The sequence below is a fragment of the Athene noctua genome, chromosome 15, assembly GCF_965140245.1.
Source record: "Athene noctua chromosome 15, bAthNoc1.hap1.1, whole genome shotgun sequence".
NCBI lineage: Eukaryota > Metazoa > Chordata > Aves > Strigiformes > Strigidae > Athene > Athene noctua.
The window spans coordinates 13,602,251-13,620,195 of NC_134051.1; the positions used below are offsets into that span (position 1 = coordinate 13,602,251).

A 17,945-nucleotide genomic window follows, 5' to 3' on the forward strand; every position below is an offset into this window, starting at 1 on the left:
TCCAGATCTTGAGAGAATTAATTCTAGAAACCTGTGCTTTCAGAGAGCTGAGCACATCACTGGTTAGATCAGTTGTGTAGTAATCGTGACATACCTAATGACAGTGACAATTTTGCAGAAAATTCTGACTTGTAACACTTGTAGCTTATCCTGAATTTTCACAATTTTAAATATATGTCCAACTTTGTCATATCACCAGCAAGCTAAATTATTTTGTTACAAGAAGCGATTTTGAGAAATACAGGAAACTGTGTTTAGCATTTTGTTCTCCTTAACTGTGGGAAGTCTAACCTGAGTCAGCAACTGCAGGAGGTCATGCTCTGCACGTGTCCTAACTGGCTGTATCCCTTCAGCTAGGAGAGCAGTTGGCACAGCTGGTTCCTGCCAGTGGAGTTGATGTGGTAGAACTGGAAGATGAAGGCACATGTGTGCGTTTTAGCCCACTAATGACTTCTGCAGGTAACATTCACTTATTTCAGCCACTTGTGAAAACTGGAATTTGCTACAACAATCTGGTGTAAAAGCAGATATACTCAAGAAACTCTTTAGTGTATTCTTATGTGGTAATGACTTTCATATAAACAAAAAACCCCTCTATCTTGGCGTTGTTGTTGTTCTGCTGCGCCTCGGCAATGGGTGCATTGGTGGTAGCTCAGCTGTTGTGGGTGACACTGCCTTGCTACCTCTGCAGAGAAAGACTTTTACTGATTATTTTTAAAATTCATTAGGAAAAGCAAGGAGAGAAGCTCTTTGTTTCTACCAGTTACAAAATAAATTTGAAGGATAAATCATCCCTACCGTTCTTTCTCTCAGTTGCTTAACACAAGATGCTCGACCTTTCTACACAGCTGTTTCAACACTGCCATGGTGCTTGTGTACAAAATATAGCTACTTAACTAGAAAAATTATTTACTAAACTTGTAGGGATTTCTATAATCATTTTGGAGGGTGGGGAGAGGAATAAAAATCAGTGTTTTGGAAGGTGTCTTAAATTCCGTTTAAGCCAGCACTGCGTGTGTACTTTGTTTAGACTTGGCAGATGCACAGAGCAGTTTGCAGGGGCTCAGGGTGATGCATGGTATCTCCTTTTAGCTTGTGTGGGGTGAGTGGCTTAGGCTATCAAAACACCTGATGCTGATGTGGGAGGATCCTGGTGTACACAGAAAAGTAGATCTTAGAATAAAATTACTTCGTGATGCTATGATGTTTTATTTTGTTTTAAACCAGCATGGAAGCTAATTCGTGATCTGGCTATGGAAGAGGGATTTTTCTGATGCTAGCTACTGATGTAATGAGAAAGGGTATTGTCCTTATTAGTTTGTAACATCAGAAAATCCTTTTTATTGGCTTATTTTTTATGAAATCCTTAGTGCTTTCCATTTTGATGTATCAATGGATAGATAACTGCAGAAAAAAGTTAGATAGTTTTGAAATATCTTGACCTATGTAATTATATTTATGATTGATGTAGAGTGGCTTCTTTACAGATTACTTAATTCAGACATCTGTGTGATGTCTGTTCACTTTTATCACACACTAACACATCAGCTCTTTAGTTTTAGGAACTGAAATACAAGATGTTGATCAGTTAGTAGACTGCTTAAAAATGAAGATACCAGTATTGACAAGTACACTGCAACTGAGAGAGGAATTTGAGCAAGAAGTGAGAAGAACAGTAGGCCTGTTGTACATTGAAGATCTTAGCTGGCCAGGATTAGGTGTTGTAAGGTAAATTTTCCAATATGTCCTTTGTTACGTATTTGGATAGACTGTGCATTAACAGAAAGGAATATGTGGTCTCTTCAGTGGTGACTTGGATGTATTGTTTACTGGTTATTATCTGGCTTTGCACCCAGTTGAAGCTTTTCAATGCTTTTTAAAAAATTACCTTTTTAACATTGTTTCTTTTGGTTTTTTTGGTTTTTTTTTAAAGAAAAGCTCAAGAGCTGTTTCAGCAAAATTAGGGCAACAGTTCTAATATTGGAGGCAGCGTGTGGATCTGTTAGATGGAAATGTAATATGCAAGTGCATCCTTCTGTATTTAGCCAAGCACAACTTATATTTTTATCTATAATAAGATTCACTTATGTACTGAATACCACTTCAAAAAAATCCCTTCAAGGGCATGTTCTGATCCTCTGACACAGTCTTCTGGGAAAGATTCTGTACAGGCAAAACATTTGAAGTATAATCAATATATTACCTAGAAATCTGTTGTGTTAAGTTTGCAGCAGCAAGCTCACCCCATCCCAAAATTTCTGGTTACAAATGCTAATAAACTTACTGACCTAAGCTGTAATGCTCTGAGGTTTTTGGCTCATAAAATACAGAGGTTTGTAGAAACATGCTAAATGTGTATATATTTTTGTATGTACTGTAAAGTAAAATTACTATTTTCTGGCTTGGTTTGAAGATACAACTATCACAGCGATGGGAAGAATGATGACAAACAAGAAAAAGAACTAGAAAAAATCAATACGGAACTTCTGAAAAAATTAAATGAACTGGAGTCGGATCTCACGTTTTCTTTGGGTAACTGCGCTATTTTAAAAAGTTCTGTTCAAGCTAATGGTCATTTTACTGGCTGTGTTATAATGGTGCGTTAGGTCCTTCGTACATGGGTCATCATAATGCTGAATTACACTGCTGGGGGTATGGTTACTGTAGAAACAACAACTGTAACTGTTTCCTCCTCACCCCTCTTCCAGTTGGTTAATGTTCAGCAGGGTGAGCAAGGTGCACTGTTCTCAGAAATATTTGTCAAAATGAGCAACCAGACCAATAAAGGATTTCCTTGTCAGAAAGAATAAAAGCTGGAGGGTCTCTTTGTAAGCTGAGCCTTCTCAGCTGGTGCTCTATCTACTGAAAAGCAGATCTTATTCAAAACCCACTGACCTGTTCGCTGCTTTCTGTGGCTAGATTAAAAGCTTCAGATGACTTTCTTGATAATTAGCAGCATTTCCACATTTACATAGTGTCACATTATAGCTGAAATAATATTAATTTGCTTACTCAGAACTCTGATCTTTTTCTAGTCAGCTTTCAAAAATTAGGTGACCTAGAATTGTGGAACCAAGTAATCTGTAAATGGCAGAAAGTAATGAGTTTGAAGCATATTCAACACTGATATTTATCATACGACTCCTTGGCTATATAAAATATCCACTGTTTTTCTTGTTTAGATGTTTTCTCTTTTTGAAAACCAACAGGGCTGAGCTTTTTAGTCTGCATAATTTACACCTGTGCAGATACTGCCCTTCATTACTGAAGTGTGTGTGTGTATGTGTTAGGATTTCCAGATTCACAAACATGAGCATTGCATCTATTGTGAGAATGCATTTTTGTACCTCACGAAGACCCGATTTTCTCTGTGCTCACAGGTCCAGAGTTTGGAGGGCAGAAGAACTGTGTTTATATTGGCATGGTAACTGAGGATCTGGACGTGTCGGAGTTAGTTGAAACTATTGCAGCAACAGGAAGAGAAATTGAAGAAAATTCAAGAGTATGTGTTAATAAATCACAGAGCATTTCAGCACCTTTTTTTTTCCCCTTCCATATTGGCTTTAGGACATGGTTGTGTTCTTTGTGAAAGTAAAAAAATTGTACTTGCCTGCAACAAACTGTATTAATTACTGTGGAAGTAATAATCTGTGTCTATGTAAGGAGAACTTTGGTTACAGGATTACGATATTCTGTGGATGTCCTGATTTATGTTCATGGTCCTGTGTGCAGTAGTTTTAATGAAAAACTTTAGTAGTACTGAAATAGGCTCATTTTGTCACTAAAGTTTAAGCTGTCAAAGAAAAATCCCCAACCAACCCACAACAAAAGGGAAGGTGGGGGCTGATTGTGACCTGGTGTTTCTCATCACTGCTAGATGTAGTGGGATTGAGATTGCTTACATACCAGCTTTAAGATAAGACTATGCCCTAAAATGTGGGGAAAAAAAAAATGGTGGCTTAAACTAGAAATTACAAATTACTTATTGAAGTAATAAAATTGATGCAATTTCTTTGTGTAAAGGTATTTACCTGATTAGAGGTCTGCAAGTGTTTTCTAAAGTAGAATTCCCAAGTGACCTGCATCACAAATGAACGTTTGTCCTTTCGTTCTTCTCGTGTTGGGCATTTAATTTCCTTACCTAAAAAATAAATAGAGCTTCAGAAATCCTTTGCATGTTTCTGCCCATGGGAATATGTTGATTTTGGCAGTGAAATAGTTTCTAGCAGTGCTTTCTGGAGACTTTCTGTGCACTCTTGACTCCCTGTGCTGCTTTGAAGGTGAGAGGAAAGATGGTTTGCCTGTAGAGTACCTTCAGTTTTTTAACTGTTGTACTCGAGAGATTAGGAACCAAATGTTGGAATATGGGCTGCTCTGATCCTGAAGCTTCTAGGGAGGGACAAAGAGTAGTGGAGGACTCAGAAAGGTGCAGTTCTTGGAACCAGCCACAATAAATCTGGTACTGAAAGGATCTTGCACCATTTGATCCAAAACCGAGAAGCAGAACTGATCTGTGAGAATGACACTTGTGTCATTTAGATAAGTGATGGGTATTTCTGCACAAGAGGGAAGCTTTTAAAAAACCAACTACTCCAGTATCAGTAGACCCTTAGGACATATACAAAGGTATGCTAAAAGGCAGAACCAAAATTGAAGACAAAACATCTTGACTGGACCAGAAAACACAGGGTTCTTCCTTGCACCCTGAATGCAATCCTGAGGGAGTCACTGCCTCCTGTAGGCAGTACCTTGGCGTGTTGTGCCTGCTGTCATGGTCAGTTCCTGGTTTGCTTCTCCCCCAGAGAAAAGGAGCAGCTTCCTCTTTTTTTCTTTGTTTGTATTAACTGACTGTAACCCAAAGTTTGGGCATCATATTAAGTTATGGAAATTAACATCTTGCACAAGACAACATTGTGACTTTTTTGATCTCTTGGGTTGGTTCATTTGTTGCCCCTAGAGCTCTCCCAGTGAACTGCTTGTCCTTTGCAGTATAAAACATCACTGATGCTGGCACAGGATGCCACAGGGATCATATTGGCAGTTGTATATTAAATTTGAAAAACAAAGTTGGACCTAGACTGACACATACCTGGTTAGACTTACTGTGAGGCTGGTTTAAGTCCTGGGTACTTCTACAAACCAAAATGTACTCTATAAACCTAAAAATTCTTCCCAGTCAGATACAGCATCCGATGAACACTTATGTGCTGAGCAGATCTTTGAAGAATTTGGGTTACAGGCTCATTTCTAAGTAAAAGAAACTTATGTACCATTCTTGTTTAAAATTACTTTGTCCTCTGGGTGTATCTTCTAAAAAAAACCTGTGGTCAGCCTGTACGTTCTTCAATTTACAGTCATAATGAAATTGTGATTGTCAAATACTGCCATAGAGAAAAAAATCTGACGACTGTGTTTACAGCCTCAAAACCTGAACTAAAAAGAGAATTTCAAGTCCAAATAATATATAAAATGATGTAACTTCTGTTTTTTATTAGCTGTTGGAAAACATGACTGAAGTTGTTAGAAAAGGGATACAGGAAGCACAACTTCAGCTTCAGAAAGCAAATGAAGAACGACTTCTGGAAGAGGTAAGGCTATAAACATTATCTAGGTAACTTGAAATAATTTGTGACAACAGGTCACTTGCTCACCAGCCAGTGTTTGGTTGTGTACTTCGCAGGGACTGCTACGACAAATACCTGTAGTTGGCTCTGTGCTGAACTGGTTTTCTCCATTCCAAGCCTCACCAAAGGGAAGAACATTTAATTTAACAGCAGGTAGGACTCGGTGCATCTGCAGCCGTGTTGTGCTGTTGTTAGAACTGTTTCCAATTTTATACTAAAATTGCAACACCTTTCTTGTGCTGATCTGATCGTGAGTGACATAATCCACCCTCAGGATGTAAAAGAACATGCTCTTCACTATTTTTGTAACATCCCGTAATCTTCTAACCTCACTTGTAGAGTTTACATTTTGTTCTTGCATGTTGAGTCACATTAGAAGCAAGCTATGTTAAACACTGGCATTTATTAATAGAGGAATGATTTCTGTGACTTTTGGCTACATATGCTGCAAAGGTTTGGTGTTTATGCTGCGTTTATAAATCTGTAAGCTAGCAGGGCAGCTCAGGTCTGAGGTGGTTGCTTCCCCACGTATCCCCTTGAGCGAGCTTGCAGCGCGGTGCTTGGCTGTGCTGCTGGAAGGTGATGGCTCTGGCTGAAATCCTGGTTTGAGAGCGCCTCTGGCTAGTGCTGCACTGATCCAGCGTGAGTGCGTGTGCAAAATAGTGCGGCGTCTGACAAGGACAGGCTAAAACCACCTGAGGACTAGCGTGAACCTGGCTTTGGGGGGGACAGTAATGAGTGGAATATTACAATGTAAAAGCTACTATTTACTCATACATTTGTAATTCATGTCTGGTGATGTGAAAGAACTGTCTATAGCTTTTACATAATTAAGACTGATGTACTAACATAATACATTCTGAAATTACAAAGTTTCACTGCAAAAGATTGTGGCAGTCTTAAGAATATTCCTGAACTCAGCAAAGTGTCTTGTCAGATGCAGAACAGTAGCCCAGCTCTCTGTGTGTCTCCATAAACAGCGATGAGGACTTTCTGCTGTATTTGGGATCATTCTTTCTGATTCTTGCTGCATCAGCTGGGAGGCTCTTACGGCAGAGAAGAGCAAGGTTCTGCAGGGAGCCCTTCTGCAGGCCCCGGCAGGAGCTGGCAGTGGGCGCATGGCGGGGGGGGAGAGGACTGCAGGCTCTACTTTATTCATCTCTGTAAGTCTCAGCACTCCTGGCCCCAGGCACTCAGAAACGGATCATCATCAAGTGGCAGTTTCAACTCAACCTAGCACATGCAGGTTCAGAAATGTGCATTAAAAGTAAGGTTACGTACCTTATAAATGCAGATGAGCATAACACTTGCCTAGTTTGTGTTATATCTAACTTGGCTGTGTTACTTTTTTTTTTTTTTTAAACCTGCAGGCTCTCTAGAATCCACAGAATCTACATACGTATCAAAAGCTCAAGGAACAGGCACCACTCCACCACCAACTCCTACTTCCAGCCTTACAAAGCAAAGACTTCCTGGTAAGTTTCTACATCTTAGTTTTATTTCTAAAACTTGACATCCTGCCATCTTGAGTTGCAAGACACAAGAAGACCCACATGATTTTCTGTCTTTCATAGTGTCTGGAACTACAGCTTATCTTCTAGTCCTTTAAGTCTGCTTAAAAACCTTAATTTAAACATGGCATAGAACACCACCCTAATTGGTTTTCTCTCTAAGAATTCTTCCTGGGACTAAAGGAAGCTGTTATCCCATTTACTGACAACTGCCCATGAAGTCTGGAATCTTCCTCTGGGATATTATAAGGTTATAGAGTTTTAAAAATTGGCAGGTAAATAAGCCAAAAGTTTTGTTTGAAATAAAAGCATAAATAATGTGTAATCATGTATTTGAGCAACTGCATTTCTGTTGCTACCTAATATTCTGTGGACAAAATCATTCTAAGGTGAAGATCTAGTAAATGTATGAGGCTTTCAGTGTAGCTGTATTAATAATTAATGTTGATTTGACTGGCAGGAAAACCATACATAGTTTTAACTCACCTTTTGAGCTGGTCCAGCCTGTGATTTTTTTCAGTGCAAGTTCTTACCCTAGAATGACTTCACTGGGCATGCAGGCAGCTTGCTTTTCAGCTGAACTTTCACAGTCTCTGTGTACACAGGATGAAATAACAGATGCTATTGCCTTGCATACGCATCTGTAACTGCAAGTTATCTCTGTGTTCAGGGTACCAGTTAGCACCCAAATAAAATTTCTGCAGTTGCAAAATTCAGGTACTTTTTGAAACTTAACTGTCCATACCACATCTTGGTTTTGCGGCTGTCATTGGCACTGTATTCTTCACTTTACAGGTCAGAAAATTTTTAAAAGGTCTCTAAGAAGTTCTGATGCGTTCAGTGAGACCAGTTCAGTCAGCCACTGTGACGACCTGGAGAAGATTGATCAGAGACCCCCGACTCTATCCCCTGGCCAAGAGCAAGGAACTCTGGAGACAGAAACACCAGAGGAGCAGAAGGAGGTGGCACAGGCAACAAAGACAGACACTGAGCACATTCAAAGTGACAAATCGCCACCTGACTGCATGAAGGTAGAGGAACAAGAAAGTCAAAGATAAAATCCAGACTGTGGCTTTCAGACTTTGCAGAGGAAGCCTGTGCCCTGGAGGCAGGGTGGTAATGATGCTTTTGAAATGTGAACAGTGCCACACACTAGTACAGTAACAACTACTGTAACTTATTAACTGGGATTTTGCACAAATATAAATTCCGACCTCCCTCCCCCCCCCCACCCGGGACAGAGATTTGTCTTATCATACACTTGTTACAGTTGCTTTAATCCTCTACATGTCAGTGTCACCAAAGTACTAGTGAAATTTATTAAGTGCTCATAAACATTTGTAAAAACAATTGGCAGTTATCCTTCCTGTAGGAGTCTAAGCATGCTAATAGTTGCTAACTAACCAACCAGCCATACACAAGATTCAGAATACAGTTGCACCCAGTAGATGTAAAATGATCTTATTTTATGTTAATTCACTTTAAAATCAATTGCCAATTGTTCACCTTTTTTTTTTTTTTTAAAAAATCAGCTTAGCCTCTCCTGCAAAACATCTGCTGAAGTCACACTAGCTCTGTTTTGCTTCCTTTTTTACCTTCTAAAGAACATTGCCAAACAGCTGTGGTGCGGTGAGCAGGAGGGAGGGATGCCCATGTATATAGGAGTCACTGGTTGTACTTTGCCATCAACTTTTTTTTTTTCCCCTGCTGTTGAATGACCTGATGTGTTCAGCTGAGGCCCTGGGGACGGTGGGGACGGGGTTGGGGAGGCCTGAGCCTCTTAGAGAGAAAGAGCCTCTGCATGCCTGAACGGCTTCTTGCTCCTGCCACTGGAAGGACTCACCAACGCACCGTTATCTTCCTTTGCACGCCATTTATAAACCAAATACTATTGAACACATTTATGTAGTGTAACTGGAGTTCTTTCTGTTGTGTATTTTTAAAGATAGTTGTAGTAAAGCTTGAAAAACCAATACATTTGTGATGGTTTCAACACTTAGTTTTTGAATAACAGTAACTTACCTATGGTAGGAGTTGTACAGCCTCAAAGAAATTATATAGGTTATTTACACTACAGCACAACTTCATAGTGTCTAGGACTACTTAATGCACAAGCAAAGCTTTGGCGAAATCAGAAGCTAAGGTGTGGAAGTCTTACACTCCCCCCTCCCCTCCCCAATGATCTTAAATCACTTTGCTGCAAGTTTTCAGAGCCTCTTGTGGAAGGGAGATCTTTGGAAAAGCTTGCTTTCCCTAAGGTATATGATTTTGAGGAGAACCATCCCATCCCTGTAGAACTGGATACAAGTACTGTAGTTTGCTTCCTCTGTTGTTTGGGTTTTTCTCCTCCCCCCTAAAAGGTACACCTTAACATGATAACGGCTGTAGTGGTAGCTGACTGACTACAATAATCTGAAAAATTTGGGGTTTTTGAATTGTACTGTCACCTGATTTGACTCTCAGCTTCTAGATACTGAACAAGGTTAATTTTGCTGTTGGGGTAATTTATGTAAATCAGAGTGCAATTTTTCTAAAGTGCAAAAACCATTAAGTTGACTAGTCTTCCTCATTGGTTTCTTTGGTGCAATGAAGTATGTTAATAAGAGTAATTTGTTGGGGATAAAGTTATCGCCACAAGGGTTAATTTTTAATGTTTTTATATTTGGAAGTGTAAACCAGTAGTTTTGTTGGAATGAGCTTCATTCTTTAGATACTATCTGAATGTTTCAATAAAGATTCTTCAAATTATTACTCCTGAATCAAGTTACTGTTGCAGGATATTTCCCTCTGTTTCAGTAAGTATGTGCAACTTTCACTTTGTTTGGAAAATCATCTTCTGAAGTACACACCAATGCACTGACTTACCTTCTCGGTCTCAGCACTGCTACCTCTCTTCACCTGTGCCAATCAAGTTACTGCACTGGAGCACTAGAACATAAACAAAGCCAACTTCTGACTTCAAAGTCGCAGTGATTCCTACATAAACAATGCAGAAAGAGCAAGTTACTTCTGTCAAAATATTTTATTTTGAAAAGCACAGGAACAATGGTATTTATTTATGACCAGCAATGTGTTTTTTGCAACAAATTGCTCTTCTTGTAGGACTATACTTCCCTAAAGCAGCTGTGCTGTTTGCTTCAGGTTAGATCTTGTCAGAACAAACCTGTTCCCACAACCCTTCTTCATTTTTTTTGTAGATGCGAGGTTTCCTGTCAGGAAACAGGGATCGAGATGGAAATGGATGTTCTTTCAAAAATGCTAATGTAGATCTAATGTGGGAAACAAAGTGAGGTGGCTCAGCCAGGGGCGATGTGGAAAGATTCTGAAAAACAAAATGGTAGCAAGAGCTGCTTGACATTCAAAATACAAAGTTCTTAATTATTCTGCCTCTTTATAATATTATTTCCCACCCTCCCCAGTAGTACACTGGGAAAAGTTTTGACAGGCCATGCCCAGACCAAAAAAAAAAGAAAAAATCAGTTGCAGGTACCTGTAAAATCTGTTCATCATCTTGTTCCAACCAGAAATCCACATGTGGAAAAGGCCTCCAAAAATAAGGCCCAATATGTAGTTGTTCCATCTTTGCATCGTAAATGTTAGTCAGCTGCAACAACACAGGGAGCCTCAAGCGTTAGGCAGTGTCACACCCCTGGGCCGGACAGCAGAGCCCCTGCACCCGGCAGGCCTTAGGCTGCGGCTTCTCTCAGACCTGCGGCGTGCCAGCCCCGCCCCGCTGCGCTCCCCCTGCGCTGAGATGAACCAGTTATTCTGACGAACAGCAAACCCAGGACTGAAGGGTCCTGCAGGGACGATGCCCGTGACCTGCACCTCCTCACACGAGCTGCCCTGCTGAAAGCTGCCGGGGAAGAGCTGCGCTGCCCAGACACGGCTCGGCAGCAGCAGCCTCATCTCCACCGTGTCACCCTGCACCTCTGCGCTTTCCTCTTTCTCAGGTACTTTGGTACTAACAGAACACTACTCAAGTATTTTTTCCTCAAACTTTTGACAAGTCATTGCCCCTACTTGGTCTCCCCTTCTGGCAAAAACACTCTTTTTTGCCCCTGTTGTTTTCACTCACTGTTGCTCCTGTTAAGACACGGGCTGAACGCAAATCCTCATCTGGCCCTTTTTCTGGGAAGGTTGCAGGGAAGATCTCTGCTGTTTTAACATTCACAGCTGGTAGGAAAGAGAGTTTAAATACAGAAACAATTCTTACAAAAACACTTGTTTAAAATGACCATGTCCCCAACCCAACTATTGTTGCAGGAACTTTAGAACCCAAATACTACTCTACCACAGACCCCGTAGCCTGTGATTGCTTATTTCTATTTGTTTTGCTTTAGCAGCATTTCAATATTCCCAAAGAATGTTTTCAGAAATAAACTAATTAGAAAAACTACAGAATGGACAACAAAAAGAAGGTTGAATTCCAATCCCCAAAGTTAGTACAGTACCTTGAGACTGGCAAAATCTTAGGTACAGTTAAATGAAAAAAATCTGCATTTGTACACAGCCATGTCCATGTGTGCATCTCCCTAACTGGGGTACTGGAAGAAAACCTATTTCTACCTACGTCTCTGACAAGCAGCACTTCACTTTTAGGACAGGCTTTACCTAATCATTAAAGGCAGCCCATTTCCTACTGGAATCTGAAAAGCAATCCAGTTACAAAAAAATAATTGAATTGAATTTAACTCGCCTATTCCATAAATGATTGGAAAGTGAATATCCTTTTCTTCTCTGTCATTCAGTTCTGTAAGAAAAAAAAAAAAAAGTAAAACTTGTAGGCCTTTGTATTTTTGTCTGAGCAGCATTCATTCAGTTGTGTGTTACCAGAGAAGAACAGATCTGATGATGCATAAAGACAGAAAAAAACCAAGGAAGCCTAGAAGAAATACGGCAAGGAAGGTACGGGTCAGTAACACCAGGTTGGGGCCTGGAGCAGAACTCCACCTCCTACCAGCTGGCCAGCGCTGGCCAACTGTCCCTCCCCTTCCTGCAAGGGCACTTCACAGGAAAAAAAATCAACAATGCAAAACTGCCACAACACCGAGTTTCAAAGATGTAAATCACCAAGAGAGTTGAAATGTGAAGATGATGGAAACATAATACGAAGAAAAGGAAATGACATTCCTTTATGTGACACCACATGCTATGAACTAACAGACTGAGCTGACGAATACTTCGAAGCTGCAGGGAGGCAGGTGTGGCAGCCCAGCAGGGCACAGGTCTGTAGGTGCCTCTCCACTGCTTCGAGACACCCGTAGCCACCAGCCTCTTTCCACAGGGCAAGGTGGTGAAATAACCAGGAAATGATCCCAGGTGGTTCTACTCTCAGTTACATTTCAGCAGCACTTGGTAAGGAGAGAAGCCTTGCTGCATGGTCTATTTGACATCACCACCCACACTACCAGCATGGAGGCCTCGTGCTGCAGATAAAAAGGCCGTGTGGGGAAAGACCCCTGCGCTTTGATTTCAGCAGCTAAAGATACTTCAAAAACCAAGGAGACATTTTCTTACCTGTTACGCAGAAAGTCACTAAGTGAACGTCATCTGGCTGGAGATCGAATGCTCCTACAGCAACAACAATAGCAGCAATGTATAAGACTGACTGGTGGCAAAGCAGGAGCTGTATCTAGACGAGGGGGCAGTATCAGTGCTGTGCACTGCAGAGCAGATGGGCACAGATACCCAACGCACTGCTCTGAGATAAGGCAACAGAGCAAAGAGCGTTTTGCACATTTGCTTCAAACCAACTTTTATAAAGCCACAGCTACTAAACGTAACAGTAATTTACAGAGAGTAGCCATTTGTAATAGCAAAAACATGCTAAACAAGTGTCACTCCTCTTACTGACACTGATCTAGCTCTGCCATCACATCAGCTCTGCTTTAGTTCATTACACATTTAACAGCTTATCTTTAAATGTGTTTTCCTAAAATGTTACGTATATAGTGAGCAAACCCAGTCTTCCATTAGCTGTAAATTAATTCTGCTTTTCACCAACCCACGCACTAGAAAAAAAAATCTTTTTCAAAGTTCTAATAGCAGTACAGCATTACCATTCCAAATTTTAACTTGATGCATGAAAGATGCATCAGAATATTGAAAAAAGAAATTAACCAAAACACTTGATTCTGTACAGAACTCTCATATGACATATAACACAGGTAACAGGAATCACCAGGGGCAATGGCCACGTGGGTGCATCCCAGGACCTTTGTGGGTTCTGTTCTCCTTTTTGTTTATCCCCTTGGCCACCTCCCCTCAATCCTGACACCTGCCCCCGTCCCTGCCCCTTCCCCGCTCCAGCGGGGCCGAGGCCTCTCCACACCCAGGAGTGCTCATGAGCCAGAGCACTTACAGGTAAGCAGGTCCTTTACGCTTCCAATTTGTTTGTAAAGCACCACCACCACTTCTCTGGACTACAGATTTTGTAAACAGACATAACATCTTTCATCAGACATTTCCAAACAATAATTAATTTTTACCTCTTCACATTAAGGTACAAAATGAATAGTAACTCATGAAGCCACCCACATGTGTAGATTTAGACAGTGACAACACTCGACCAAGATCACGTGGCATATCGGCAGCAGAGCCAGGAATCGAGCCCAGCTGAACTGCACTCAATTCTACACACTAGAATATAAGCCAGGACGAAATTACCAGTTTAGACCCTCTGTCCCACACGCTGGCCATGTGTGGGCCTCACAAGTCCAACCCCTCTCCACACCAAGTTCTCAGGTAGAGAAAAGACCCTTCAAAACGAATCCTTCCATTAAATGACAGGGGGCTCAGATTACAAACAAACTGTACCCAAATCCAGTCAGAACTATTTTTTCTTGGACATGAGAGTGGAAAAAATGTGAACTTACTAAGAAGCTGATTAGTAAGTTTTTGTGATAACTGCCTATCATCATTGAAACCTCCAACTAGGTGCACTTCCAGCCTAACAGAGATGGAATAACAGGAAACAGCAATTAAAAAAAACAAAGTGAATAGCTTTACAAAATAATCCCCAGCCCAAACTGCAAAGCAATCATTAGAGAAGCCTTACTTGTTACAGTCACATGCACCAAGTTGGTTTGCATTACATAGCAAGTTATGGTAAATCCATTCCGAACGCTCTGGGGATCATCCAGGAAATAGCACAAATTTAAAACTTTAAGGGGCATTTCATGCATGCAAATCCATCTAACCCAGTGGTACCTCGGGTGGTCAGCACCTCTGTGGACTGAACTTAGTAACCACCTTTCAGTTCCCCAGAAAGGGTTAATTAAACATGAAGATTTTTGCTCCTGTGACCTCCTCGCAACTAGTTTCAACCATAAAGCAGGGTTCTTCTCTGAGAAGTGTCTATGTAAAGACAAGTCCTGACAAATCAGGAGTTTTTTGAGACCATATCGTCTAAGTTTATTGAGGATTTTGTTCTTATCAGACTACAGGGACAAAAAAACCACATCCAGAAAGAACCTTGTTTGCTAAATTCCATTTCAAAGCTTTTATCCCCCACTGTCCTGCCCCATTTTGTTTTTTTAAATGTGGGACTTAGAAAAATCGCAGATGGATCCTCAGATTTCAAAAGGATTTTACAAGACCAACGGTCTGGAAGGAAAAATTTAACATAAACCCAAGAACAATTCTTTGGAAAATTTCACACATCTGAAACAAAAGTTAAATGGGAAACAGTAGACACAAAACCTCACAATGGCATTTTACAGAGACACTATTCAGAACAGAACCATGCTTTAAACCACTGCTAAAAATACCCTCAGAACCATCACCAAGGAAATAATTTTCACTTTACACATGGTTCCTGATCAAGAGATATTCCCTTCACAACAACCTTGTCTGAACCCCATATAATCATGTAAAAATTCCCCACCTTACAAACTGCAGTAACCTTTGTGAAAAACAGTACACAAGAAATAAGAGCAGAGCTGACCTTCCATATCCTGTGGTGTCAGACAGAGATTTTACTGAACTCATGATGAGCGACACCTCAGCTTCCGTGTCGGATCCGTCGCAGTGTGTCAAGCAGGTAGCTCCGCTGCCTGAGGAAGGTGTGAGAAGAGTTGGTTAATGGTGTCGCTGGAGGCCCTTACACTGCTGTAAATGAAACGGTTTATGCTGCTATAGTAGGGCAGGAGCTATTCCCACCACCACCTGGCTTCCTCTCAGGACATCAGCTTCCAGGAGAAGATCGGGGCTGACTGAGCGAGGCAATAACCTCTGCGCATGCCCCGTTACAAAGTCACCAAACCCGTGTGACGGTTACAAGTGCCCTCCTAACCAGGACCAGGCAATGTCTCCAATGTCAGAAATCCAGGCACGTAGCGAGGATCTTTCAAAAAATTCTACCTTCCACCTTTGGCAATAACAATTACCAAACCCTGCAGGCCCAAACAGCTGAACACAGCCAAGGTCTGCAACTGCCACTACCCGCTGGCCACGGGAGAGATGAAGTTTAGGATCTGCTCACTGAACAACCAGAACATGGAACCTCTGACACTAAACACACCAACTCTTTGAACAAGTCATTAGTTCACATATCATGTGAGTTTTTGAGATTCAAGTTTATATAAATTGTGGTTATTTTATTAATACAGCATAAACCAACACTAATTCATTGCTTTCAGGGTCCAGATTTTGTTCTGACCACCCTCTGAAGATACCTGTGTGTCGGAGCACAACTATGTGGCAGGTAGTTGCATCATCTGATCCAAGAATTGAAACAGAACCTATTTTAAAGGAGAGAAACACTGTAAGAACTCTGCTCTCACAACCACTGTTTTAGCAGAAGAAAAAAAATGTTTATGTTCTCACACACCATCTTTAGGGGTAGTCACTGCAAACTCTCTCTGCTGGACATACAGAAGACCTCTGGGTTCCACAATTTGAGCAGGCTGACTTCTCAGAAGTTTTGCCTTCTCCTAAAGATAAATGGTAACAGAGACTACAGTGGCTGAATTCTCAAGTGTATCCATTACTCGATAGAAACATCACTTCTGAAAAGCAAAGGGACCCAGACCAACAAGAAATATACATATTTTGTATTATGGAGTATTCTGAAGTTAGAATTTTCCACTTTCCTGCTGCTGATCTAGTTAATTGTTAAATCCCATCATTTCATAGACACACAAAAGCCTATCCCTGCTTTACAGATGATAAAATGGAGGTACAACAAAAAGCAATAGGACTCGGCAAAGATTACAATACCAGAGCTGATCTTGGAAGTTTAATGAGGACAGGAAACAAAATGTAAAGGTTTCATTCTTCTACTGCCACAATCTAAATATTTATTTAGTACATATCAAAATATTGCCATTTATTAGCTTACTTAGTGCATAAACCCCCCTGATTCTTGTCAAAGACCCTCTGGATAGGGAGTGATTTCCATCCTGGGGCTCAAACCCCACTGTTTTTCTGCAAAAACGCAGTTTCTATAAAGAAAATGAAGAATACAAAGAATCTTCTGATGAGAAACACCTGCCCAACAGCTCTGCTCAGCGGCCGACAGCCCGCCGTTAGGATTACCACACTTATACACCGCAAGCGAGGTTAATACCCTGAAAGTCACTAGCTTGACCTTTATCACCAGTTTTTGTTATTCAGAGAGAGGCGGCCCGGCGCTGCCGCCGCACCCCGCCAGGGCAGCGGCCGCCGCTCAGCCCCCCCCGCGACCGGCCGCGGCTCCCCTCCAAGACCGCAGGTTTGCGGACGCCGACCGCCCTCTCGGTCAAGCCGTGTCTCCTCCTCGCCCCGGCGCGGGGAGGGCGGCGGGGCCGGGCCGCCCCAGGCCGGGACCGCGCCTCAGCCCGGGGCCGCCCCGCTCCGGCCGAGGCGGGGGGTTTCCTGCCGGGCCCCTGCGCGCCGCCTCCTCACCTCGAGGTGCGGGTGGGCGCGGATCACGTCCCCCGCGGGCCGGGCCGGGTCGACCCGCTCGCCGTTGACCAGCAGCGGCATCTCGGCGGCGCCCAGGCCCGCGGCGGCTCCGCGCTTCCTCCGCAGGGCCGCGCCGGGCCGGGCCGGGCCTCGCCGCGCGGGGCGCTGGGAAAGCGGGGCCCGGGCAGCCGGACCGGGCGGCGGCACCGCCCGCGGGCTCCCGCGGCCGCCGCCTGACGCGGTGAGAGGCGCCGGCAGGAACCAGGCCCGGCGGCGGGACCGCCTGGGGGTGTTTTAGCGTTACAGAAAACCCCTCCCGCGACCGCGAGCTTATCGGCCAGAAGCCGTTGTGGAAATACCCACGATAGTCCCAAACTGACAGATAACCCGTGCCGCTGTTCTCCAGCCCCAGCAACCACAAAATGAAATTTTCAGGCGCTCCCAAGACGGCTGTTTTTCCTTCACAGACCAGGGATTTTCCCTCCAGTTGCCCATGCACAAACAGTGAGAAAGGCAATCGCGGCAGCAGCAGAGTTAAATTCACTGCGCAGGGAGACGACAGCCAGGGCAGCGGGCACAACCAACAGAGAGGAACAACCCCAGCAGCCTAGCTCTACCTTTCCAACTCGATTTTCACAAAATTAAAACAGCTACAGCAGGTATTTTCTTCAAAAGATACATTGTCCTTCTCGGGCAAGGCAAAATTTCCACTTCCGAATCAGCTTTCCCTGCAATACTGGTGGTATTTATGGAACAAAATCTCCCTGGCAAAGCGCCAGCACCTGCCAGCTCACCGGTCTGCAGTGACACCACGCAAACCAGATCCAGCACAGAAACGGTTACAGAAGCACTGTGGAGCTCCCACCCGAATCTTTAAGCAAATCCCTTTAAGTATATGAACGTTAATTGTGTAACTTCAGTA

At 42.5% G+C, this 17,945-nt stretch overlaps 2 protein-coding genes across 6 annotated transcripts in view; one reads left to right on the forward strand and one right to left on the reverse strand.

The window, feature by feature from the left end:
* PDXDC1 (pyridoxal dependent decarboxylase domain containing 1) overlaps positions 1 to 8,653 on the forward strand; it is a 32,547-nt gene extending 23,894 nt beyond the window's left edge. For all 4 annotated transcript variants that reach the window (XM_074919076.1, XM_074919077.1, XM_074919074.1 and 1 more), the window contains 8 exons: positions 354 to 459; positions 1,557 to 1,728; positions 2,414 to 2,532; positions 3,381 to 3,502; positions 5,496 to 5,588; positions 5,681 to 5,777; positions 6,995 to 7,099; positions 7,931 to 8,653. In XM_074919076.1, the coding sequence (XP_074775177.1) occupies positions 354 to 459; positions 1,557 to 1,728; positions 2,414 to 2,532; positions 3,381 to 3,502; positions 5,496 to 5,588; positions 5,681 to 5,777; positions 6,995 to 7,099; positions 7,931 to 8,193 (1,077 nt within the window). In that variant the 3' untranslated portion in view covers positions 8,194 to 8,653. The remainder of the gene's footprint in view (positions 1 to 353; positions 460 to 1,556; positions 1,729 to 2,413; positions 2,533 to 3,380; positions 3,503 to 5,495; positions 5,589 to 5,680; positions 5,778 to 6,994; positions 7,100 to 7,930) is intronic.
* Positions 8,654 to 10,142: 1,489 nt separating this feature from the next.
* NTAN1 (N-terminal asparagine amidase) lies at positions 10,143 to 17,165 on the reverse strand. Of its 2 annotated transcripts, XM_074919788.1 has the most exons (10): positions 17,024 to 17,165; positions 15,969 to 16,071; positions 15,814 to 15,879; positions 15,084 to 15,192; positions 14,014 to 14,087; positions 12,656 to 12,709; positions 11,835 to 11,888; positions 11,214 to 11,311; positions 10,626 to 10,739; positions 10,143 to 10,457 (listed from the first exon to the last, which is right to left on the reverse strand). In XM_074919788.1, exons 1-10 carry the CDS (start codon positions 17,102 to 17,104, stop codon positions 10,278 to 10,280), a joined length of 933 nt encoding a protein of 310 aa, XP_074775889.1. In that variant the 5' UTR covers positions 17,105 to 17,165; the 3' UTR covers positions 10,143 to 10,277. The 2 variants fall into 2 exon arrangements, with proteins under 2 accessions (XP_074775889.1, XP_074775890.1); XM_074919789.1 differs by lacking the exon at positions 10,626 to 10,739.
* Between the last annotated feature and the right edge of the window lie 780 nt (positions 17,166 to 17,945).

What these genes read in the sequence shown, in the direction of transcription:
- NTAN1 (XM_074919788.1), bottom strand. Translation starts at nt 17,104, where the DNA reads ATGCCGCTGCTGGTCAACGGCGAGCGGGTCGACCCGGCCCGGCCCGCG. An exon ending in ACTTACTAATCAGCTTCTTA is followed by an intron (nt 12,710 to 14,013) that starts GTAAGTTCACAT and finishes TTGTTGCTGTAG; the next exon opens with GAGCATTCGATCTCCAGCCA. An exon ending in AGTGACTTTCTGCGTAACAG is followed by an intron (nt 11,889 to 12,655) that starts GTAAGAAAATGT and finishes TTTTTCTTACAG; the next exon opens with AACTGAATGACAGAGAAGAA.